The 27627-nt window shown below is 46.3% G+C and overlaps 1 protein-coding gene across 1 annotated transcript in view; it reads right to left on the minus strand.

Moving 5' to 3' along the window:
- LOC121002846 (cytochrome P450 2C29-like) overlaps positions 1-27627 on the minus strand; it is a 205873-nt gene that overhangs the window by 108236 nt on the left and 70010 nt on the right. The window contains exon 4 of the mRNA XM_040434456.1: positions 5273-5446. Coding sequence (XP_040290390.1) covers positions 5273-5446 — 174 coding nt within the window. The remainder of the gene's footprint in view (positions 1-5272; positions 5447-27627) is intronic.

Here is a 27627-nt window from a genome sequence, read left to right on the forward strand (position 1 = left end):
TGACACGCTCCAGGTTTGAGGCCATCCGGAAATGCCTGCATTATTCCGATAATGCAGCATGTTCCCCCCAAGGTGATCCTGCCTATGACCGCCTGTACAAAATCAGGCTGGTCATCGATCACTTTGGGGCCAAATTTGTACAGGCCTATGTACCTGGAAAGGGAGGTCGCGGTTGATGAGTCTCTCATTGCTTTCAAGGGGAGGCCCCAACAATAAAAAAGAAAACTAGTAACAGTAATTCTAACTGGCTATCATTAAAAGGTTTCTTTAGGTGTGGAAGATGCAAAAACTGTAGAACCACAAATTTTCCCAAAAGAACCAATACAGTCAACTCCACACAAAATGATTTCACATACCAAATCCGTGAACATCTCTCTTGCAATTCTACTGATGTAATCTACCTATTACAGTTTCCTTGCCAAAAACAGTACGTAGGCAGGACCAAAAGACTCTCAGAACATATGACAAATATCACCAAGGGATATGAGTTGCATACAGTATCGAAACACTTCAAAGAACATCATATCAGTGACCCCTCATTATTGACTTTTATGGTCTTCGAAAGAATAAAACGACATTGGAGAGGTGGAAATCATATAGAAAACATGTCAAGGATAGAATCAAGAAGAATCTTAGAATTTGATACAATGATACCTACAGGCCTTAATGCTGAAATTGAACTATTTGGTTTTCTGTGACATTAGGATGACTTTCAACTCTTTTATGACACCACGACGACCTTTGACCTCTGTCAATACATGGGTGGGATGTCCCCTAGCGACGCGAAGTCAAGAGTCCGGCTGTCTACCAACACCTTGACCCTGCCTCCCCGGGTGACCTCTCACCCTAACCGACTATAAATAGAATACACATACCAATCAAGATCAAAATACGCTTAGTAATAGAGTACGCACATTTCCAGTAGCTCAACTGATTGAAGAAACAGATAAATATAAATTTTTTAGATATATAAATTAATACTATATTATCTATTACCCCTAAATCACAATTTTTCTAATGAATCATGTTACCCATTCAATTATTTATCCATTTAATTATTTATCTATTTATTTATATATAATCTAATTCTCGCCCTATCTATACACCCAATTTTACTTTATATTTTATATCATATATTTTATATTTTACATATTTTTTCGATTTAACAACTAATTCATCTGAATCCAGTCCACAATTTACCACAACCTGAAGAGGAGTTCACAATCCCCTCCTCTTAATCAATCAATTAATCAATCAAGATATGATAATATATATGGGCAAAGGACTATGGCTACTCACACCCACTGAAGAAGGAGCTGGTAGCTCTGAAACGCGTATGGGGAGAGAGCAGCCATAAGTCCCATATTTACTACTATATTGGCCAATATACTAAAGGATTGCGGAACACACAAAGAACCCGCCATTTTTCAAAGAGCCCACTCATTCAAACACGTGGCACGCCAACCGCGGTGATCCGAACATGTGACACGACGACCGCAAGAAATCACACCACTGAAATCACACCGCGGTGGCTGAACTCGTGTAATTCACGCGCGCAGCAAGGAGGACGCCACCTACCACCCCGACGGCCGCAGAAAGATTGTCAAACGTCCCAGGGAGCCAGTAGTGGGATGAGGAACCCACAGGCAGTAAGCAACTGACAGCCCAGAAACGCGGTACAAGCTGGAAAGTATGCGACTGGCAGGATCGGTTCCGGAGGTGCAGGATCGGCCTCGGAGGAGCACATAAGGGACAAGGCATCAGCCTTGCTGTTCTTGGATCCCGATCAATAGGTAATCTGGAGGCGAAAACGGGAGAAAAAGAGAGCCCACCTGGCAGTCGCTTGGCACTGCGGAGATACTCGAGGTTGCGATGGTCGGTGTACACCACCACAGGGTTTTCGGCTCCCTCCAGCAAATGTCTCCATTCCTCCAGGGCGTCCTTGATGGCGAGCAGCTCCCTCTCACCCACATCATAGTTGCGTTCGGCCCCGGTGAGTTTCCAGGAATAAAAGGCAACAGGATGGAGAAGCTGCTTCTCCCCTTGGACCTGGGAGAGAACAGCCCCGATAGCCCCCTCGGAGGCGTCGGTCTCCAGAAAAAAACGGGCAAGAGGCGTCCGGTTGTACCAGTATAGGTGCCTGTGTGAACAGCCTCTTGAGATGCTGGAATGCCTGTTGGACCGTCGGGGTCCATTCAAACAGGGTGTTGCTCCTGGTCAGTGCAGTGATGGGAGTGCAGATCGCTGAAAAGTTCCGAATGAATCGGCGGTAAAAATTGGCAAAGCCAATGAACTGCTGCACCATCTGCCGATTGCGGGGGACAGGCCAATTCTGGTGCCCGAGGTTCGGGTGCGCGAGTTGCGTGGCGTGTGCGCATGCGCAGGCTGCGCACGCATCCCCGGGAGCATAGCGTTCCTGCATTATCCGGCTGTCAGGTGTGAGCCTTGCTGGGGGAGGTTCCCAGTACACACGTTCTATCTTCCTCGCCTGCCATCTTCCTCGCCTGCCTGCTTTGAACACTGTAAATTTTTTCAATGGTCTGCTAAGCAGCAGGCCTTCAACCATAATGTTTTAGAGGGTCATCTCAGCAGCAGGCCCTCGCATATAATTTTTTAGAGGGTCAGATCAGCAGGCCCTTGCTCCAAATGTTTTTGAGGGTCAACAGCAGGCCATCAAACATAATTTTTCAAGGGTGTGTATGATGCCCTTCTTTATGTGTAGCAAACGGTGTATAGTAATGCCAGTTCCTTGTAATTTTTGGCAGCCCTTTCACTTAGTGCATAGGCTTTATGAGTGTAGGAGTCCGACTTCCTGAAAAATTGTACCACAATGTGAATGAGGCCCTCCTTTATGTGATATACAGGTTGTATCGGAGCGCCTCTTCCTTGTAATTTTTGGCAGCACTTTATATACAAGTAAATATACAGGAAAGAATACAGTATTTCCTAACAATTTTTCCTCTAAAATCGATTTTATTTTTGGTTTTGTGCGTATTATTGTCAGTCTGTAAAAGTGGCGTACTATTCAGACAACATCCTTCCCAGCAGCGACCTGAGAGTCCAAGATGCATCCAGACATTCTCCCCATGCTGTTCCTGAACTATTTCAGTGGTGTTTCCATCAATTTCTGACCTTTTCCTATGAACCAGGCACCCTCTCCTCTTCAGAGCAGGAGGTACCTGGTTTAATGCTCAGGTTCTCCCATTGACTTCCATTATACTCGGGTGCTCGATCAACACTATTACTGACCAAATAAGTGAAGTACGTATGAACTAAGCCTTATAGTGATGGACATTCATTCTACAGCTAACAGAAGGGATTCAAAAGCATGTGTTTGCACGGCGATAACATATATTGAAAGAACCTTTTTTTTCTCCACTACTTTATTGCTGCTGCCTCCATGTCCTTATTTTGTTCCACAGTGATGTACACCAGGATACATTTTCCCTAAAGTTTAACTACAGGCCAGAATAGAATGGATTTAACGCCCTTCGTGCCTAATTAATTTGGATCAAAGCAAATTTTGGGGAAAAATTCAGCAAAGCGATTGAATCTAATTTTTTAAAACTTTGCTCATCTCTAATTACCAACCTCAGAGGCTGCAAATTAACAGAAATTAACTCAAATTAAAACCTCCATAAATGTTTTACTGAGATCAAGTACCAGACACATCTAAAAAAAAACTGTTGAGGAACAACTATAAGTAGAAGAGAATGCTTGGGACAAGAATCACAAAGAATGGATATTAGACCAGTGGAAACTGTACTTTGGTCTGATTAATCAAAATTTGAGATTTTTGGTTTCACCTTCCAACCACCATGTCTTTGTAAAATGCAGAAAAGTTGAGCAGATGGTTTTACATGTGTGGTTCCCATCATGTAGCACCATGAGAAGGAGGTGTGATGGTGTCAGGTTCTTTTCAGGTGATACTGTTGATGATTTATTCAAAATTCAAGAAAGACTTAACCAGTATGGCTACCACAGTATTCTGTATTGATATGCCATCCCATCTTGTTTGGGCCTTGAGAGATCGGCATTTGTTTTTTAACAGGACAATCACAAAAAAACAAAAACTCCAGGCTACGTAAGGACAATCTGACCAAGAAGGAGAGTGGTGGCGTGCTGCATCAGATGACATGGCCTTCACAATCACTGGAGCTTAACCCAGTTGAGATGATTTGGAATGAGTTGGACTACAGAGTGAAGAAAAACAGCAAACAAGTGCTCAGCACCTTTGAGAACTCCTTCAAGACAATTATTCTAGACGACTACCTCATGAGGCAGATTGAGAAAATGACAAGAGCTATCACCAAAGCAAAAAGGGGGCTACTTTGAAGAATCTAAAATAGAAAACATAATGTATTCTGGTTTGTTTAGCACTTTTTTTTATTACTCTTTCAATAAATGGTCCTTCATCATTTTAATGTCTTCACCATGAATATACAATGTAGAAAAAAATATATAAAATGGAATAAAAAGGTGTGTCCAAACATGGTAACTGGCACTGTATATATATTTTTCTTTAACACCAAACCACTTGCTAAAAACAAGCCTTTTCTTCTTCTGATACCACCACATGTGTCTAAACACCATCAGATATCTGGCAGACAGTGCAGTGTGTTATTAAACAGGCTGTTTGTTGTTTTGGAGTGATGTAACTCCACAATATATATTTTTTGAAAATACCTTTAAAATAAAAAAGTTTATATATAAAAAAAAAAATGTAAAGAAATGTTTTCATTTATTCATTTGGAGTGATGTAACTCCACAATATATATTTTTGAAAATACCTTTAAAATAAAAAAGTTTATATATAAACAGGCTGTTTGTTACCAGCGGCTCCCATCCATTTGCCCATTGTTATATACCTCACTGTCACTCTGACTTTACTAATGCTTTCTTGGCATTAAAGAGCTAAAATAGTGGCTGGATACTGTCTAAGGAGACTATCGAGTGTCATACACGACTTTTCAGGGCAATCAGGACACTTTCGATTTGGACCAAATTTATTCAGATTCAGACCATATAGAATCTGATAACCAAAATGTCAGAATAAGACCTGGAATGGATTTTAGGAATGTCATGCTTCTTTAATCTTTATGCATTAATTTGTTATATTAGCTTCATGTGTGTGTATGGAAGGGTCAGCTCAGAAACTTGCACAATTATAAATGAAGATCTTGAATTTAATAAGGCTGTCATTTAGGATTCGAGTCAAATACATTAAGCAACAATTTGAGGTCATGTAGGTCACCCTCAAAAATTCCCTTACCTCCTTTATCTTCATCAGGTAATGGTCCAGGAAATCCCGCTGTGATTCTGGATTCAAAGTCTCTTTGTGATACTTTATATAGTTTGTCACAAATGTTGCAATACAGTTTGTTCTTTTAAGGACTTGATGTCTGATGACCGGGACCTTCAGAAGAGCTGGGACAGTATTGCAGAGCTGCAGAGAGAGGACATGAAGAAAAGATGAACATGAGGATTACATATAAGAATGAGCTGTCCAAGAAAGCAAGAAGACATAAACGTATTGCATAATGTACCGTCTAAGCCATTGTAGACAGTGAGCGGGCCAGTACGTTCAGTGGACATGATTCTCTCCAAACTGGGCAACCCAGAACAACAGCAAATAAATTAGGGATAGGGCAGTGAGGGGTTCAATGACTGCATATTTGCTGGTCTAGAGCAGAGAAGGGGCTAATCCAGGATCCTTAGGTGTTTAGGAAAGCAAATTATGTTATTAATGTGCCCACCTTTTCTTCCCCACGTGTATCGAAAATGTGCGCACCTCATCATAGACGTCTTATAACATGAAATGTTATGTTATTCAATTAGGATATTTTTTTTTGACCTTTGGATTGTCTGGGCGTCATCATTGTTCTTATTGGGAACTTGGTGTGCCTTAATACGTAGGGTTGGATCTTGGTCCCTCATAGGGTCTCTATTGTATACAGTATTTTTAACTTATTTGAGGCTTTAGTCCCTTAGTGACCAGCTTGTTTGGGCCTTAATGACAAAGAGATATTTTTTTTATTTTTTCATTGTCACCTTCCAAGGGCTATAACTATTTTTATTTTACTGTCTACGTAGCAGTATGGTGGGCTTGTTTTTTTGCTGGACACATTGTAGTTATTAATGGCACCATTTTGGTCTACAAAAAACTTACTGAATAACTTTTATGAACTCTTTTTTTGGAGAGAGATAGGAAAAAAACAGCAATACGGCCACTGAGTTTTTACGTTATAAATTTTGCCGTGTTCATTTTTCGGCAAAAATAACATGATTACTTTATTCTCTGGTACAGCATATACCAAATTTTTTTTTTTATGTTTTACTACTATTACACAATAAAAACCCTTTTTAAAAAAAGTAGAAAATGTTTTTGCATCACCGCATCCCAAGACCCATAATGGTTTGATTATTCTTTCTACAGAGCTGTGTGAGGGCTTGATTTTTGCGAGACAACTTGTGGTTTTCTAGTTTTCATTGGTATCATTTTGGGGTACATAACACTTTTTGATCACTTTTTATTAGTTTATTTGTGGCGAATAAGCAAAAAGCAGCAATTCATTTTTTTTATGGCATTCACCATATGGGATAAATTACATGATAATAGTGTAGTGTAGGTCATTACGGACACGGCAATACCATATATGTAGAAAAAAAGTATGGAAAAAAAGTGTATTTTTTACATGGATTTAATTTATGTAATATATATATATTTTTTTTTTAACCATTTAGTAGTCCCACAAGAGGACTATAATTGCCAATCTTTTGATTGCTTCTAAAATACATTGCACAATTACTATAATGTATTTTAATGTCAGTGCTATTCTGACATTCACCAGCAGGGTGCCCCAGAGAGGCACATCATCTTAGGAAACACTGTAGGCAGCCCTATGGCCTACACTAGGCCTTGGCCTGCCGTCACTGGCATCGACACCACTATGTCAGTGAGAGGTCCCGTTCTAGCCTTGCTCCTCTTGACTAGATTGCACAGCATTAAACTGATTTATAATGTTGTGTGATCATGAGAGTCCTGGAATGTATTGTATTACACTGACAGCAAGATGTCAGTGCAAGTCAGTAGATTTCAGGACTTTCAGGGTTACACAGCATTATAAATCACTTTAAGGCCTCATGCACACGACCGTTGTGTGCACCCGTGGCCGTTGTGCCGTTTTCCGTTTTTTTTCGCGGACCCATTGACTTTCAATGGGTCCGTGGAAAAATCGGAAAATGCACCGTTTTGCAGCCGCATCCGTGATCCGTGTTTCCTGGCCGTGAAAAAAATATGACCTGTCCTATTTTTTTCACGGCCAGCGGTTCACGGACCCATTCAAGTCAATGGGTCCGTGAAAGAACACGGATGCACACAAGATTGGCATCCGTGTCCGTGATCCGTGGCCGTAGGTTAGTTTTTATACAGACGGATCCGAAGATCCATCTGCATAAAAGCTTTTTCATAGCTACAGGGGAGGGGGGGGCCCACTGGCCACCAATGAGTTAACTACAGGGGAGGGGGGGGCCGGCCGCACTGGCCACCAATGAGTTAACTACAGGGGAGGGGGCACTGGCCACCAATGTGTTAACTACAGGGGGGGGCTGCCCCCTGCTGCCTGGCAGCACCTTCCCGGCAGCAGGGGCCAGTCATGTACACAGCTCTTTTAGTATATTCTAACCTGAAGCGTCCCCATCACCATGGGAACGCCTCTGTGTTAGAATATACTGTCGGATTTGAGTTTCATGATGTAACTCAAATCCGACGGTATATTCTAACATAGAGGCGTTCCCATGGTGATGGGGACGCTTCAAGTTAAAATATACCATCGGATTGGAGAAAACTCCGATCCGATGGTATATTAACTCCTGACTTTACATTGAAAGTCAATGGGGGACGGATTCGTTTGAAATTGCACCATATTGTGTCAACGTCAAACGGATCCGTCCCCATTGACTTGCATTGTAATTCAGGACGGATCCGTTTGGCTCCGCACGGCCAGGCGGACACCAAAACGACTTTTTTTTCATATCCGTGGATCCTTCAAAAATCAAGGAAGACCCATGGACGAAAAAACGGTCACGGATCACGGAAAAACGGAACCCCGTTTTGCGGACCGCGAAAAAATACGGTCGTGTGCATGAGGCCTAATGCTGTGCAATCCTGTCAAAAGAAGCAAGGCCAGAATGTAAACTCTCACCGAAATATGCTACAGGTTTATTGAATTCAACTCACTTGTGTGTGTCTGGCCTAAAGGGCCAGTTAGTATGTGCCCTTATTCTTCCCTGTCTTATCACAGGTCACTTCTGGGTATTAATGGGTCCCTCCTCTAGTGGAAAGTGCCTGAGCTTTAGGATAATAATTTCTAGTTAGCCAGTGAAGATGTGCTATCCTTTTTGTCTGCCCATGTACTGAACATATGCCTGTTAACCGGCTCTGATATTCCACTGCCTGCCCTGACCTGTCTACCATACTCTCTGCTACCCGAACCTTGGATTGTTTTACAGATATGCACAAACTCTGCCTGCCCTGAACTATGTCTGTTAACTGATTAAGAGTATTGCCTAATCCCTTGGTGCTTCGAACTGATGTCTCTGACCACTATGGGTCAACTGCCAAAAGCCTGGTGGCTCCCCAGATGCAAATAAAAGATTTCTGTACAGGGGATAAAGGGTAAAAACCAGAGGACTGACAAGATAATGCCTTTAAGAACAAAGACAAACTGGATAGTTGGTACAGTGGGTCCATACCCACTGCTTATTATATTTCCTTACTTAAGAGTACTGCCATCCTTCAGTTTTCAGATACTGGTTTGGTGTTTGGTAGAGGCCCTGGGGGGTTTTATCCCCAAACAAATCTACATAATTATTCTTCTATGGATATATGGCAACTTAATTTCAGTTCTAATGGCTAATTGGTGTACACAGCATGTGAAGTAACACGCAATATGATTACAATATAAAACATTTAAAGCTACAGATCTCCTTTTATTATGAAGTGTAGTACTGAAGTTTTAGGCAGGGGTTAAAAACCTGAAAAGTAAGCATGTTTTAAAATAAAAGTGTTAATAGTTGTTTTTAATCAATTAGCAAAAAGAAAAGTGAATGAACCCATGACACATCCATCAGGTGGGACAGGACAGCCAATTGAGACGTTTCAGCACATGGACACACCCCACCCTATCAAAGAACCCGATCTGGAAGCCATTTTACATTCTGTGTTTTGCCAGTGTAGGGAGAGGTTGCTTTGTGGAGCAGGGACAGGCTGTTAGAGACACCAAACGCTGGCTAATAGGGACACAAAAGTCCTTTTAAGGACTGGTATAGGTGTGCTATCGATATGTTATATTGAGGGGTGTGATATACTTATAATATACTTTCTAACATAGAAAGTATATTATAGTGCATTTGTATTGTGCAGCAGTTGTGTGCGGTTCTGCTGCTAGTGTTGAGCGTGAATATTCGAATATCAAATTTTTTTTGCGAATATCGGCACTTCGCTAATTCGCGAATATTTCGAATATAGCACTATAAATTTGCTATTTCGAATATTCGTTTTTTTATTTTTTATTGTTATATTTTTTTCTTTCCCACTTTCCAAAAGTAGTTCTTACATGTCCTTAGGATTCCTGGCTGCTCCAGTCAGTGCCCGTTGCCGCTTCTGCCGACTTCCGTGCTCATGGAGCGTCCCCATCACCATGGGAACGCCTCCATACTATAATGTACTGTCGGATGTGAGAATTAAGTTGAAATCGCAATGCGATTACTTCAAGTTATATTAATCGAATTGCGATTTCAACTTAGCACTGCTATATTCCATATTCATTAACTTCGTTAATTCTAGCATGCTGACCCATTAGAAACACAGCTCTAAGTTGAGATCGCAATTCGATTAATATAACTTGAAGTAATCACATTGCGATTTCAACTTAGACCTGGTCTACTATGGTTGGCTTGGTAGAATTAGCGAAGATGACGAATATGACGAATGTATTCGTCATATTCCTCAAAACGAAGATAACAAAGTATTCTCCATCTTCGTTTTAGCTCCATATTCGTCAACTTCGCTAATTCTAGCAATCAAATAGGAAAGTTGACTATAGAGACAGCTGTGTTTAAATCGCTATGCGATAATATTACTTTGCTTTCTTTTTTTATAAATATAATAATTATAATTAGAGATGTGACGGGGGATTTGTCGAATCCATCTAATCTTGCTGGATTCGTGGGATTCATGGACTCGAATCCCGACGTAATTTACCGGATACAAATCCCGGTGGTGCCCAGATTGGTGGTGGCGGCGGCAGGGCACTCTAGAAGATGAGCGCTTCGCTGCTGCGACAGGGGAGGGAGAGGCGTTTCCTTTCCCTGTTCCTCTGATAGGCTGCGGGCACAAGGCCCGCAGCCTATCAGAGGCTGGTGCAAGCGGCGCGATGATGTCATCGCGCCACCTGAGCCGTACAGCGCGGGACACAGGCCAGAAGAGGCCTGCATCGCAGCGGAGGTAAGTGTTTTTTTTTTTTTTTATCTGTTACTGGAACATTGGCGAGGGGGAGAGGTGAGAGGCACTATGATACTACTGGCACATTGGGGGGGGGGAGGCACTATGATACTGGCACATTATGGGTGGGATGGCACTGATACTACTGGCACATTGGGGGGGAGGCACTATGATACTGGCACATTATGGGGGGAGATGGCACTGATACTACTGGCACATTGGGGGGGAGGCACTATGATACTGGCACATTATGAGGGGAGATGGCACTATGATACTGGCAAATTATGGGGGGAGATGGCACTATGATACTGGCACATTATGGGGGGAGGTGGCACTATAATACTGGCACATTATGGGGAAGATGGCACTATGATACTTGCACATTATGGGGGGAGGTGGCACTATAATACTGGCACATTATGGGGGGAGGTGGCACTATGATACTGGCACATTATGGGGGGAGGTGGCACTATAATACTGGCACATTATGGGGAAGATGGCACTATGATACTTGCACATTATGGGGGGAGGTGGCACTATAATACTGGCACATTATGGGGGGAGGTGGCACTATGATACTGGCACATTATGGGGGGAGGTGGCACTATAATACTGGCACATTATGGGGGAGATGGAACTATGATACTGGCACATTGGGGGGAGATGGCATTATGATACTGGCACATTATGGGGGGAGATGGCACTATGATACCGGCACATGGGGGGGAGGAGAGAGGCACTCCGCACTTGATACTGGCACATGGGGAGAGGAGAGAGGCATTTGATACTGGCACATGATTAGGGGGGCATCTATGGGGACACTTACTGGCACATTATTGGGTGGCACTGTGGGGTCACTTCTTATTGGCACATTATTGGGGGGCACTATGGGGGCATCTACTGAGGCCACAAAGAAGGGGTATTTTATATTGGGGGCTCTGTGTGGTACTAGTATTATCAGGGGTATTATCTGTTTCTGCAGTATAGTATTGGGGAGCACAGCGGAACAGTATTGGGGGTGTTAGGATGATTTGTCCAGAAGATGGGAGGATGATGGAAAAGTAGTAAACTATAAGATTTTTTTTTGTCAAACTGCAGAGACGAAAAATGGCTGAAAAATGGTGGTCTGGTCTGAAGGTCTGAAAGGAGAAGATGAGGAAAGAGAACATCTACATCAAAGGAGACGTCACTGGATGTAAGAGGTATGTGGCGCTGTATTACCCTGTATGTTCTGTAGTGATAGGAGCAGGGGCGTAACGATTGCGGTCATATAGGGTGTGACCGTGACTGGGAGGTGGAGGTGGAGGTTCAGACAAACTGACGCGGTCTGACTTTGTTTCTTACACCGTTCACACAATTATGTACAGGATTCGTAGGATTCGAGATTCGAAAGATTCGATATATTCGAGAACCTTTTCGGATTTGAAAAAAATTGGATTCGTCCCACCTCTAATTATAATTATCAAGTATTATAATTATTTTATTTATTTAAAAAAAAGCTAAGTAATATTATCGCATAGCGAATTAAAAACTTAGCTGTCTCTATAGTCAACTTTCCTATTTGATTGCTAGAATTAGCGAAGTTGACGAATATGGAGCTAAAACGAAGATGGAGAATACTTCGTTATCTTCGTTTTGAGGAATATGACGAATACATTTGTCATATTCGTCATCTTCGCTAATTCTAGATATCAAACCAATAGGAAAGTTACCATAAGTTAAAATCGCAATAGGCGATTATTTAAATCGCATATTAATCGCGATAACTAGAATAATGACGAATATTCTATTTCGACGAATATGAGACGAATATTCAAGCGAATATTCACAAATTTCATCGAAATCGAATATGGCACCTCCCGCTCATCACTATCTGCTGCGATACTGCAGCTATACAGAGGGACAAACGCTATTAGAACAACTAATTGCAACGGGTGTGATATAATCATAATATACTTTCTTTAACATAGAAAGTATATTATAGTGCATTTGTATTGTGCAGCAGTTGTGTGCGGTTCTGCTGCGATACTGCAGCTAGATAGAGGGACAAACGCTTTTGGAATAACTAATTACAACTGGTGTGATAAACCTGTTGCCCCCCAAAAAACTAATTGAGGGGTGTGATATACCTATAATATACTTTCTAATATAAAAAGTATATAGTGCATTTGTATTGTGCAGCAGTTGTGTGCAGTTCTGCTGTGATGCCGCAGCTAAATAGAGAGACAAGCACTATTGGAACAACTAATTGCAACGGGTGTGATATACCTGTTGCCCCCAAAAAAAACTGATTGAGGAGTGTGATATACCGTCGTCCACAAAATACTGATTGAAGGCTGCGATATACCTGTTGCCCCAAATAAACAGGGTGGTGTGGTATAACTGTTGTGGCAAAAAAAAAAATTAGGGGTGTTATACTTGCTTCCACAAAATATTGATTGAGGGGTTTGATATACCTGTTTCCAATAAATATTGATTGAGGACTGCGAGATACCTGCTTCCACAAAATACTGAATAAGGGGATTGATATACCTGCTTCCACCAAATATTGATTGAGGCCTACATGATACCTGCTTCCACAAAATACTGATTGAAAGATGCAATATACCTGCTTCCACAAAATACTGAATAAGGGGATTGATATACCTGCTTCCACCAAATATTGTTTGAGGCCTACAATATACCTGCTTCCACAACATACTATCTAAGGGGATTTATAAACCTGCTTCCACAAAAAACTAATTGAGGGCTGCGATATACCTGCTTCCACAAAATACTGATTAAGGGGATTGATATATCTGCTTCCACCAAATATTGATTGAGGCATGCATGATACCTGTTTCCACAAAATACTGATTGAAAGATGCATTATACCTGCTTCCACAAAATACTGATTAAGGGGATTGATATACCTGCTTCCACCAAATAATGATTGAGGCCTGTGTGATACCTGCTTCCACAAAATACTGATTGAGGGCTGCGATATATACCTGCTTCCACAAAATACTTAAGAGGATTTATATAACTGTTTCTACCAAATATTGATTGAGGCCTGCAATATACCTGCTCCCACAAAATACTGATTAAGGGGTTTGATATACCTGTTTCCAATAAATATTGATTGAGGACTGCGAGATACCTGCTTCCACAAAATATTGATTAAGGGGATTGATATACCTGCTTCCACCAAATATTGATTGAGGCCTGCATGATACCTGTTTCCACAAAATACTGATTGAAAGCTGCGATATACCTGCTTCCACAAAATACTGAATAAGGGGATCGATATATCTGTTTCCACCGAATATTGATTGAGGACTGTGAGATGCCTGCTTCCACAAAATACTGATTAAGGGGCTTGATATACCTGCTTCCACAAAATATTGATTGAGGCCTGCATGATACCTGCTTCCACAAAATACTGATTAAGGGGATTGATATACCTGCTTCCACAAAATAATGATTGAGGCCTATGAGATACCTGCTTCCACAAAATACTGATTGAGGCCTGCGATATACCTGCTTACACAAAATTCTGATTAAGGGGTTTGATATACTTGTTTCTACCAAATAATGATTGAGGCCTATGAGATAACTGCTTCCACAATATACTGATTAAGGGGTTTGATATACCTGTTTCTACCAAATATTGATTGAGGCCTGCGAGATACCTGCTTCCACAAAATACTGATTAAGGGAATTGATATACCTGCTTCCACAAAATACTGATTAAGGGGATTGATATTCATGCTTCTACAAAATACTGATTGAGGGCTCCGATATACCTGCTTCCACAAAAATCTGATTAAGGGGTTCGATATACCTGTTTCCACCAAATATTGATTGAGGCCTGCGATATACCTGCTTCCACAAAATACTGATTAAGGGGTTTGATTTACCTGTTTCCACCAAATATTGATTGAAACCTGCGATATACCTGCTTCCACAAATACTGCTCTTCTCTAGGGACTTAGGCACAGGGTGATTTTGAAAATGACAGGCAGAGTATGAGGCAGGCCATTTCACAGGGGTGGAAGGGGTCAGGCAGGTGCACCAGGCCGGTGCCTAAGTGGGAAGTTGAAGAAGGTGCGTGCGATTATTCAAAGGACGCACCAGAGTTGGTTGAGTGGCTTATTCAGCCTTCTGCACCCTCCTCATCCTCTGTATCTGCACCCTCCTCATTCCCTGCTGTGTGCACCCCTAAAGACACCACCATCACCACCATAGCCCCTCCACCTGAGTCAGAGGAATTATTTTACCATCCATTCTTAGACCATACTGACGCGCAGCCATTCTTGACATCGGATGAGGAAGAGGAGGTAGCAATGGCCGCCACCCAGCGGTCTGACAACAGTATCAAGATCAACCCGAAGAGGGAGGTGTCCGCTGTTGCTGTCTACTCCGAGATCTCAAATGTCAGTGGTGGTGAAGGTGACGATGATGACGTGTCGATGGACGTCACGTGGATGCCCACAAGAGAGGAAGAGGAGGGAAGTTCAGAGGGATAGACGGAGCAGCAGAGAGGGAGGAGAAGCAGGTAGAGCTCACAGGGCACAAGAGGCAAAAAACAGACTGCAAATGTTTCTGGAACGAGCCATCCACTATGCACGGTCACTTCTGGCGCTCCCAGGATGCCGGCTCATGGATTTGCAGTGTGGGCTTTTTATTAACGTGTCAGCTGCTGACAACAGTGTTGCCATCTACAGCCTGTGCTGTCAACGCATAAGTCGCGGTAAGCCCAACACTCACATAGGAGTGATCATCTTAAGAAGGCACCTGACCTCCCATCACCGAGCCCAGTGGGAGCAACACAGAACCCACAAAGCCACACTCCCAGCGATCCACGTCCTGCCTCTTCTGCTTCTCCTCTCTCCTCCCATTCATCCTCGACGCCACCTTCCACCGTGCCGTCGTTGCGTTGAGCGTTCATCTGGCAGGACGCAGGCTTCCGTGGCCCAAATGTTCGAGCGTAAAAAGTTGATGACGCCGGATAACCCTCTTGCCCAAAGGCTGACCGCTGGCTTGTCGGAACTGCTAGCCCGCCAACTACTGCCATATAAACTGGTGGACTTGGATGCCTTTAGAAAATTTGTGGCTATTGGAACACTGCAATGGAAGGTCCCCGGAAGGAAATATTTCTCCCAGAAGGGCATCCCAGACCTATATGGCCACGTTCAGCAGCAAGTGAATGTATCTCTGGCACACAGTGTTGTTGCCAAAATACATCTGACCACAGACACATGGTCTAGCAAACATGGGCAGGGAAGGTACATAACTTTTACTGCCCACTGGGTGAACTTTCTGACGGCCGTCAAGCATGTAACCCGTGGCTTCTGTGTGGATTTAGTGTTACCGCCACGGATTGCATGCAGGCCTGCTTCTTTTTTTCCTCCTACTCCATCCTCTGTCTCCTCCTCGGCTGACTCCTCCTTTTCCAATACTACCGCCTCTTCCGCTGCGCCCCCCAAGCTCCCCAGAACCTATTTGATGTGCCAGGTGAGACGTTGCCATGCTGCGGCTGTTGTGCCTGGAAGCCAAAAGCCACACCGGTCCTGCACTGCTTTCAGCTCTGCGGTCACAGGCCGATCAGTGGCTAACCCCGCTCAATTTGACAGTTGGTAAAGTGGTGTGCGACAATGGTGCAAAATGACACACGTGCCGTGCCTGGCACACGTCCTGATCTTAGTCGCGCAGCAATTAGTTGCCAAATACCCGGGGTCCAGGAAGTCTTGCGGCAGGCCAGGAAAATCTCTGGCCATTTTTGAAGATCTTACATGGCCATGGCTCGCCTTGCTGACGTTCAGCGGCAACACCACTTGCTCGTCAGACATCTGATTTGTGACAGCCCGACGCACTGGAACTCCAGCTTGTATATGCTTGATAGGCTGCTCTAGCAGCAACGTGCCATTAACGACTTCCTGTACGAACTCTGCAGCAGGACAGGTTCTGGGGAGCTTGGTTTCTTTTCATCGCGCCAGTGGCTGCTCATGCGCGACACATGCAGACTTCTGCGGCCATTTGATGAGATAACCAAACTGGTCAATCGCAGCCAGGGTGCCATCAGTGACATAGTACCTTATGCTTTCTTTCTGGAGAGTGCATTGAGTCGTATCATTGATCAAGCCGTCGAGGAGCAGGAAGATGAGGAAGTCGCAATGCTGAATGAATTCCCAGGGGGGCTACTCCATCTGAGACAAGTCAGCAGGAGTCTTAAGAGGAGTATGGCGGCTGGGGGGAGGAGGAGGAGGAGGTAGAAGAGCAGTGTCACGGCTGAGGATGGGGGAAATCCTCAGCCGTGTGGAGCCAGGTGATGTTATGGCTGCTTGACCAAGAAGACAGGATTAGGGAGCAGGTCACCTCCTAAACGCATCCCAAACCTGACCCTGACTCCTAGCTACATGAGCCAACCTTGATGGTAGGAGGGCTCATGCTCCGGAACCTAGAAGTCCCTGCTAGCCCTCAAGATGGCCCTAAGCTAGGAGCTGAGTAAGACAACCCACTCCTCCTAAGCACGGAGGAGCAGGAGTCTCAACGGCCAAGCTGCTGGAAAAAGGGGAAACATAAACAGCCTATGTATATGGCAGGTGCTGCACTAGTTCCAGCCACCTGCCACAGCCCTGCTGACTGGATCCGTGTGCAGGAAAGCTGAAGTTCACAAATAGCAGACAGACGTCAGCACAAACTCATCCACACACCGGAACCCAGATACATGGCAGCACTAAATAGTACAGGAAAACATAAACATAAACTATGACCACAGTGGATGGAAAACACAGGAGGCTGCTTCAGCTAGCAAGACTGAAGAAACCTACTGAGCCCTGCTAGAGAGAGGGTCTATATAGGCCCAAGTGGCCACACCCAAGGGTTGGACACACCCAGTGACATCACACACACACTGGGAAGGAAGTTAACCCTTCCAGTACCACAGAAGGGAAAGACACATAAATGGGAAGTGCACACAAAACATACAACGTGCATAACATACACACACCTAACATAAAGGTAGCTAGGTGTGACCACATGCCAGGGCAGCAAGCTGCCTAGCGACGCTCAGGCTGCTCTGCTACAAAATACAACACTGGTTGCCCGCGGCAACCACAAGTGAGGCCACAGACAAGCGGCCCTCACCCGTGGTTGAACACCCATACAAAACCGCAGGCAACTGCATGCGGTAAAGGAGTCACGGTCATGGGCATGGCCGTGACAAGCAGGCTTTGAGGGGGACTTTAAACTTTTTGGGGATCCCTGGTGTAGTCCGTGGCTGGGGGGAGGAGACTGAGGACAACATTCTCCTGGGCGATGAGCAGGAGCCAGGGCGCTCCACCGCTTCCAATTTAATGCAAATGGTGGCCTTCATGCTCCAGTGTTTGAAGAGGGGCCCCCATATAAAAGGCATAAAGGGCAAGGACCAGTACTGGGTGGCAATGTACTTAGACCCCCGATACAAACACAAAATGGTGGACATGTTACCAGGATCACAGAGAGCTGGCAGAATGCAACATTTCCAGGCCTTGCTGCGAGAGATGCTGCATTCTTCTGTTGCGGGCGCTGGCAGAGAAATTTCCACCCACAGCGAAACAGGTGTGGGTACCAATCCTATTGCGCCTGCAAGAAGAGGGCGGTTTGAATATGTGTTGGTCACTTCGGATATGAGATCATTCTTTCACCCAACCCATCGACAGCCGCCCTCCGCATCCAGCCTCAGGGAACGCCTAGACCGTCAGGAGGACGCTCTGAGCAGCAAGGATCCCCTGGACTACTCGGTGTGCAGGCTTGACCTGTGGCCAGAGCTGGCACAATTTGCCATGGAACTCTTGGCTTGACACTCGTCGAGTGTCCTGTCCAAAATGACCTTCAGCGCATGTGGCGAAACCAACCTCGCCACTGGGTTTTGGAGGGGCCTGGCTACCAGCCTCTTGACCCAGGATTATGGGCCCTCTCATCAGCCCATGCAAAACTTAAACCCCATGGTGATTTGACTGTGCTTGTGGCATCTGAGCGCTCAGATCCAAGCCATATGGGGACATGTGGGGTTTTGAGATGTGTGACAGAACCATCTGTCTGTGTAATTGTATTTTATGTTATGTGAGGGTACCCAGTTAGCTAATTTTATTGTATTTATGTCTGAGTGCCATTCACCTAATAATATGCACTCAGACTTGAGCTGTCTGGGAATGTGTTAAATGTCTATGTGTATTGTAAAGGGTGGGACATTGTATGTTTGAGTAAGTGATGTCTGTTCCATTGTCCCCACGTGTGTATTGGCCATTCCCCTTTGTCCTGAGAGATAATTGGATTACTCCTTGGGTGTCTCCAGGGCAAAGAGGAGGAAACCATGATGCATTGTGGGGATGTGTTGTAACATATTGATTGGTTGTATTTCAAAACCCTGTGGGCAGTACTATGTTTTTGGTTTGTGAATAAAAGAGGCTGTACGTGAAGTACAGGGAGTTCCTGTTTTATCCTTCATCATGTTGAGGCTGATGTTTGGGTAACTGATCGACGCTGGGGATTGCTATACGCTGGGAGATTTGCTATACACCCCTGGCTATAACTACTAGCTCTTTTAAGAGCTGTTCCTGCCCTCTGGTTTTAGGAGAGAATCACCCACTGGAGCCTGGAGCCTTGTCGTAGGTCCAGGGTGGGTAAGAGACGGTGAGTAGAGTTGAGTGAACACCTGGATGTTCGGGTTCGAGAAGTTCGGCCGAACTTCCCGGAAATGTTCGGGTTCGGGATCCGAACCCGACCCAGAACTTCGTCCCGAACCCCATTAAAGTCAATGGGGACCCGAACTTTTGGGCACTAAAAAGGCTGTAAAACAGCCCAGGAAAGAGCTAGAGGGCTGCAAAAGGCAGCAACATGTAGGTAAATCCCCTGCAAACAAATGTAGATAGGGAAATGAATTAAAATAAAAAAAATAAAAATGAACCAATATCAATTGGACAGAGGTCCCATAGCAGAGAATCTGGCTTCACGTCAGCAGAGAATCAGTCTCTTCATGCCATAGCAAAGAATCTGGCTTCATGTCAGCAGAGAATCAGTCTCTTCATGCCATAGCAGAGAATCTGGCTTCATGTCAGCGCAGAATCAGTCTTCATGTCATAGCAGAGAATCAGGCTTCACGTCAGCCACCACTGGAACAGGCCACTGTCACACATTTAGGCCCCGGCACCCAGACAGAGGAGAGCGGTCCCGTAACAGAGAATCTGGCCTTATGTCAGCGCAGAATCTGTATTCATGTCATAGCAGAGAATCAGGCTTCACGTCACCCACCAGTGGAACAGGCCACTGTCACACATTTAGGCCCCGGCACCCAGACAGAGGAGAGCGGTCCCGTAACAGAGAATCTGGCCTTATGTCAGCGCAGAATCTGTCTTCATGTCATAGCAGAGAATCAGGCTTCACGTCAGCCACCACTGGAACAGGCCACTGTCACACATTTAGGCCCAGGCACCCAGGCAGAGGAGAGAGGTCCCGTAACAGAGAATCTGGCCTTATGTCAGCGCAGAATCTGTATTCATGTCATAGCAGAGAATCAGGCTTCACGTCACCCACCACTGGAACAGGCCACTGTCACACATTTAGGCCCAGGCACCCAGACAGAGGAGAGCGGTCCCGTAACAGAGAATCTGGCCTTATGTCAGCGCAGAATCTGTCTTCATGTCATAGCAGAGAATCAAGCTTCACGTCACCCACCACTGGAACAGGCCACTGTCACACATTTAGGCCCCGGCACCCAGACAGAGGAGAGAGGTCCTGTAACAGAGAATCTGGCCTTATGTCAGCACAGAATCTGTCTTCATGTCATAGCAGAGAATCAGGCATCACGTCACCCACCACTGGAACAGGCCACTGTCACACATTTAGGCCCAGGCACCCAGTCAGAGGAGAGAGGTCCCGTAACAGAGAATCTGGCATTATGTCAGCACAGAATCTGTCTTAATGTCATAGCAGAGAATCAGGCTTCACGTCACCCACCACTGCAACAGGCCACTGTCACACATTTAGGCCCAGGCACCCAGGCAGAGGAGAGAGGTCCCGTAACAGAGAATCTGGCCTTATGTCAGCGCAGAATCAGTCTTCATGTCATAGCAGAGAATCAAGCTTCACGTCACCCACCACTGGAACTGGCCACTGTCACACATTTAGGCCCCGGCACCCAGACAGAGGAGAGAGGTCCTGTAACAGAGAATCTGGCGTTATGTCAGCACAGAATCTGTCTTCATGTCATAGCAGAGAATCAGGCATCACGTCACCCACCACTGGAACAGGCCACTGTCACACATTTAGGCCCAGGCACCCAGGCAGAGGAGAGAGGTCCCGTAACAGAGAATCTGGCCTTATGTCAGCACAGAATCTGTCTTAATGTCATAGCAGAGAATCAGGCTTCACGTCACCCACCACTGGAACAGGCCACTGTCACACATTTAGGCCCAGGCACCCAGGCAGAGGAGAGAGGCCCCGTAACAGAGAATCTGGCCTTATGTCAGCGCAGAATCTGTATTCATGTCATAGCAGAGAATCAGGCTTCACGTCACCCACCACTGGAACAGGCCACTGTCACACATTTAGGCCCAGGCACCCAGGCAGAGGAGAGAGGTCCCGTAACAGAGAATCTGGCCTTATGTCAGCGCAGAATCTGTATTCATGTCATAGCAGAGAATCAGGCTTCACGTCACGCACCACTGGAACAGGCCACTGTCACACATTTAGGCCCCGGCACCCAGACAGAGGAGAGCGGTCCCGTAACAGAGAATCTGGCCTTATGTCAGCGCAGAATCTGTCTTCATGTCATAGCAGAGAATCAGACTTCACGTCAGCCACCACTGGAACAGGCCACTGTCACACATTTAGGCCTAGGCACCCAGGCAGAGGAGAGAGGTCCCGTAACAGAGAATCTGGCCTTATGTCAGCGCAGAATCTGTATTCATGTCATAGCAGAGAATCAGGCTTCTCGTCACCCACCACTGGAACAGGCCACTGTCACACATTTAGGCCCCGGCACCCAGACAGAGGAGAGCGGTCCAATAACAGAGAATCTGGCCTTATGTCAGCGCAGAATCTGTCTTCATGTCATACCAGAGAATCAGGCTTCACGTCACCCACCACTGGAACAGGCCACTGTCACACATTTAGGCCCAGGCACCCAGGCAGAGGAGAGAGGTCCCGTAACAGAGAATCTGGCTTTATGTCAGCGCAGAATCTGTCTTCATGTCATAGCAGAGAATCAGGCATCACGTCACACACCACTGGAACAGGCCACTGTCACACATTTAGGCCCAGGCACCCAGGCAGAGGAGAGAGGTCCCGTAACAGAGAATCTGGCCTTATGTCAGCACAGAATCAGTCTTCATGTCATAGCAGAGAATCAAGCTTCACGTCACCCACCACTGGAACAGGCCACTGTCACACATTTAGGCCCCGGCACCCAGACAGAGGAGAGAGGTCCTGTAACAGAGAATCTGGCCTTATGTCAGCACAGAATCTGTCTTCATGTCATAGCAGAGAATCAGGCATCACGTCACCCACCACTGGAACAGGCCACTGTCACACATTTAGGCCCAGGCACCCAGGCAGAGGAGAGAGGTCCCGTAACAGAGAATCTGGCCTTATCTCAGCGCAGAATCTGTCTTCATGTCATAGCAGAGAATCAGGCATCACGTCACCCACCACTGGAACAGGCCACTGTCACACATTTAGGCCCAGGCACCCAGGCAGAGGAGAGAGGTCCCGTAACAGAGAATCTGGCCTTATGTCAGCGCAGAATCAGTCTTCATGTCATAGCAGAGAATCAAGCTTCACGTCACCCACCACTGGAACAGGCCACTGTCACACATTTAGGCCCCGGCACCCAGACAGAGGAGAGAGGTCCTGTAACAGAGAATCTGTCCTTATGTCAGCACAGAATCTGTCTTCATGTCATAGCAAAGAATCAGGCATCACGTCACCCACCACTGGAACAGGCCACTGTCACACATTTAGGCCCAGGCACCCAGGCAGAGGAGAGAGGTCCCGTAACAGAGAATCTGGCCTTATGTCAGCACAGAATCTGTCTTAATGTCATAGCAGAGAATCAGGCTTCACGTCACCCACCACTGGAACAGGCCACTGTCACACATTTAGGCCCAGGCACCCAGGCAGAGGAGAGAGGTCCCGTAACAGAGAATCTGGCCTTATGTCAGCGCAGAATCTGTATTCATGTCATAGCAGAGAATCATGCTTCACGTCACCCACCACTGGAACAGGCCTCTGTCAGATATTTTTAGGCCCCGGCACCCAGACAGAGGAGAGGTTCATTCAACTTTGGGTTGCCCCACAATATAATGGTAAAATGAAATTAAAAATAGTATTGAATGAGGAAGTGCCCTGGAGTAGAATAATATACTGTTAAGGGGAGGTAGTTAATATCTAATCTGCACAAGGGATGGACAGGTCCTGTGGGATCCATGCCTGGTTCATTTTTATGAACGTCAGCTTGTCCACATTGGCTGTAGACAGGCGGCTGCGTTTGTCTGTAATGACGCCCCCTGCCGTGCTAAATACAGGTTCAGACAAAACGCTGGCCGCCGGGCAGGCCAGCACCTCCAAGGCATAAAAGGCTAGCTCTGGCCACGTGGACAATTTGGAGACCCAGAAGTTGAATAGGGCCGAACCATCAGTCAGTACGTGGAGGGGTGTGCACAGGTACTGTTCCACCATGTTAGTGAAATGTTCCCTCTTGCTAACACGTTCCGTATCAGGAGGTGGTGCAGTTAGCTGTGGCGTGGTGACAAAACTTTTCCACATCTCTGCCATGCTAACCCTGTCCTCAGAGGAGCTGGCCGTGACACAGCTGCGTTGGCGACCTCTTGCTCCTCCTCTGCCTTCGCCTTGGGCTTCCACTGGTTCCCCTGTGACATTTGGGAATGCTCTCAGTAGCGCGTCTACCAACGTGCGCTTGTACTCGCGCATCTTCCTATCACGCTCCAGTGTAGGAAGTAAGGTGGGCACATTGTCTTTGTACCGGGGATCCAGCAGGGTGGCAACCCAGTAGTCTGCACACGTTAAAATGTGGGCAACTCTGCTGTCGTTGCGCAGGCACTGCAGCATGTAGTCGCTCATGTGTGCCAGGCTGCCCAGAGGTAAGGACAAGCTGTCCTCTGTGGGAGGCGTATCGTCATCGTCCTGTGTTTCCCCCCAGCTACGCACCAGTGATGGGCCCGAGCTGATTTGGGTGCCACCCCGCTGTGAACATGCTTCATCCTCATCCTCCTCCACCTCCTCCTCATCCTCGTCCTCCTCGTCCTCCAGTAGTGGGCCCTGTCTGGCCACATTTTTACCTGGCCTCTGGTGTTGCAAAAAACCTCCCTCTGAGTCACTTTGAAGAGACTGGCCTGAAAGTGCTAAAAATGACCCCTCTTCCTCCTCTTCCTCCTGGGCCACCTCCTCTTCCATCATCGCCCTAAGTGTTTTCTCAAGGAGACATAGAAGTGGTATTGTAACGCTGATAACGGCGTCATCGCCACTGGCCATGTTGGTGGAGTACTCGAAACAGCGCAACAGGGCACACAGGTCTCGCATGGAGGCCCAGTCATTGGTGGTGAAGTGGGTCTGATCCGCAGTGCGACTGACCCGTGCGTGCTGCAGCTGAAACTCCGCTATGGCCTGCTGCTGCTCGCACAGTCTGTCCAGCATATGCAAGGTGGAGTTCCACCTGGTGGGTACGTCGCATATGAGGCGGTGAGCGGGAAGGCCGAAGTTACGCTGTAGCGCAGACAGGCGAGCAGCGGCAGGGTGTGAACGCCGGAAGCGCGAACAGACGGCCCGCACTTTATGCAGCAGCTCTGACATGTCGGGGTAGTTGCGAATGAACTTCTGCACCACCAAATTCAGCACATGCGCCAGGCAAGGGATGTGCGTCAAACCGGCTAGTCCCAGAGCTGCAACGAGATTTCGCCCATTATCGCACACCACCAGGCCGGGCTTGAGGCTCACCGGCAGCAACCACTCGTAGGTCTGTTGTTCTATACCCCGCCACAACTCCTGTGCGGTGTGGGGCCTGTCCCCCAAACATATGAGTTTCAGAATGGCCTGCTGACTTTTACCCCGTGCTGTGATGAAGTTGGTGGTGAAGGTGTGTGGCTGACTGGATGAGCAGGCGGAAGAAGAGGAGGAGGAAGCTGAGTAGGAGGAGGAGGAGACAGGAGGCAAAGAATGTTGCCCTGCGATCCTTGGCGGCGGAAGGACGTGCGCCAAATAGCTCTCCGCCTGGGGCCCAGCCGCCACTACATTTACCCAGTGTGCAGTTAGGGAGATATAGCGTCCCTGGCCGTGCTTACTGGTCCACGTATCTGTGGTTAGGTGGACCTTGCCACAGATGGCGTTGCGCAGTGCACACTTGATTTTATCGGACACTTGTTTGTGCAGGGAAGGCACGGCTCTCTTAGAGAAGTAGTGGCGGCTGGGAACAACATACTGTGGGACAGCAAGTGACATGAGCTGTTTGAAGCTGTGTGTGTCCACCAGCCTAAATGACAGCATTTCATAGGCCAGTAGTTTAGAAATGCTGGCATTCAGGGCCAGGGATCGAGGGTGGCTAGGTGAGAATTTACGCTTTCTCTCAAATGTTTGTGAGATGGAGAGCTGAACGCTGCCGTGTGACATGGTTGAGATGCTTGGTGACGCAGGTGGTGGTGTTGGTGGTACATCCCATGTTTGCTGGGCGGCAGGTGCCAACGTTCCTCCAGAGGCGGAGGAAGAGGCCGAGGCAGCGGTAGCAGCAGCAGAAGAGGCCGAGGCGGCAGCAGCAGAAGATGTAGCAGGGGGAGCCTGAGTGACTTCCTTGTTTTTAAGGTGTTTACTCCACTGCAGTTCATGCTTTGCATGCAGGTGCCTGGTCATGCAGGTTGTGCTAAGGTTCAGAACGTTAATGCATCGCTTCAGGCTCTGATGGCACAGCGTGCAAACCACTCGGGTCTTGTCGTCAGCACATTGTTTGAAGAAGTGCTATGCCAGGGAACTCCTTGAAGCTGCCTTTGGGGTGCTCGGTCCCAGATGGCGGCGGTCAGTAGCAGGCGGAGTCTCTTGGCGGCGGGTGTTCTGATTTTGCCCACTGCTCCCTCTTTTGCTACGCTGTTGGCTCGGTCTCACCACTGCCTCTTCCTCCGAGCTGTGAAAGTCAGTGGCACGACCTTCATTCCATGTGGGGTCTAGGACCTCATCGTCCCCTGCATCGTCTTCCACCCAGTCTTGATCCCTGACCTCCTGTTCAGTCTGCACACTGCAGAAAGACGCAGCAGTTGGCACCTGTGTTTCGTCATCATCAGAGACGTGCTGAGATGGTATTCCCATGTCCTCATCATCAGGAAAAATAAGTGGTTGTGCGTTAGTGCATTCTATCTCTTTCACCCCTGGGGAAGGGCTAGGTGGATGCCCTTGGGAAACCCTGGCAACAGAGTCTTCAAACAGCATAAGAGACTGCTGCATAACTTGAGGCTCAGACAGTTTCCCTGATATTCAGACAATAAAAAGATAGAGTCTCTGAAAAAAATACTAGTCTCCTCTAGCGCTGCAAATCCAAAGACAGTGTGGGAAAAGTCTATTACTTGACGAAAATGTATAGAAAAAGACTGCGCTGCAAGAGGAAAATCTTCTCTGTGTATAAAGTTCGTTTTTTGAATCTTCAACTAGTAGGATCACATGCCACCTCACGGTCCAACATTAATGTGCAAACCTGTAGATGATGAGAAAACGCACTATGGTGTAGCAGGTTCCAAGCATCTAACGCTCCATGTGAACAGGTTATACTCACAGGATTCCTGATAAGTGAAGGCGTGTAGACATCTCGATGGTATCAAGGTAGAACTCTGCTAAAAGAGAGGACTATAGCGTAGTATGTCACAACACTTAGTCTGCCTGCAAACAGATTATACTCACAGGGCTTCACTTGTCAGGTGCGTATATAAAATCTTTTATAGACAGCTCAGATCCTGGATTACAGCCAACATCGATGTCCAAAAACTCTCAGGGAAAAGGTCGCAAGAGAAGTATGTGCGCACCAAAGGTCAGATAAAAACAATTTAATATTGGCAAAAAGTACAACTATAAAACATATAAAAATCTGGAGTATTGCCCGACCCGGGTTTCGCGATGATGCTTCGTCTGGGGCTTGAGAAAAGCCCCAGACGAAGCATCATCGCGAAACCCGGGTCGGGCAATACTCCAGATTTTTATATGTTTTATAGTTGTACTTTTTGCCAATATTAAATTGTTTTTATCTGACCTTTGGTGCGCACATACTTCTCTTGCGACCTTTTCCCTGAGAGTTTTTGGACATCGATGTTGGCTGTAATCCAGGATCTGAGCTGTCTATAAAAGATTTTATATACGCACCTGACAAGTGAAGCCCTGTGAGTATAATCTGTTTGCAGGCAGACTAAGTGTTGTGACATACTACGCTATAGTCCTCTCTTTTAGCAGAGTTCTACCTTGATACCATCGAGATTTCTACACGCCTTCACTTATCAGGAATCCTGTGAGTATAACCTGTTCACATGGAGCGTTAGATGCTTGGAACCTGCTACACCATAGTGCGTTTTCTCATCATCTACAGGTTTGCACATTAATGTTGGACCGTGAGGTGGCATGTGATCCTACTAGTTGAAGATTCAAAAAACGAACTTTATACACAGAGAAGATTTTCCTCTTGCAGCGCAGTCTTTTTCTATACAGTTTCCCTGATATGCATGGGGGTGATGTGACAGACTGATGGGCTTGGTTTGCATGCGCCATCTGTGCGCTTTCTGCAGAATACTGGGTGGGAGATAATGTGAACGTGCTGGATCCACTGTCGGCCACCCAATTGACTAATGCCTGCACCTGCTCAGGCCTTACCATCCTTAGAACGGCATTTGGCCCCACCAAATATCGCTGTAAATTCTGCTGGCTACTGGGACCTGAGGTAGTTGGTTCACTAGGACGTGTGGCTGTGGCAGAACGGCCACGTCCTCTCCCAGCACCAGAGGGTCCACTAACACCACCACGACCATGTCCACGTCCGCGTCCGCGTCCCTTATTAGATGTTTTCCTCATTGTTCCCGTTCACCACAATTTTGAGAATGGCAAATTTGGGAATGCTTTTTCAA

Source organism: Bufo bufo, chromosome 5 (genome assembly GCF_905171765.1).
Source record: "Bufo bufo chromosome 5, aBufBuf1.1, whole genome shotgun sequence".
Classification (NCBI taxonomy): domain Eukaryota; kingdom Metazoa; phylum Chordata; class Amphibia; order Anura; family Bufonidae; genus Bufo; species Bufo bufo.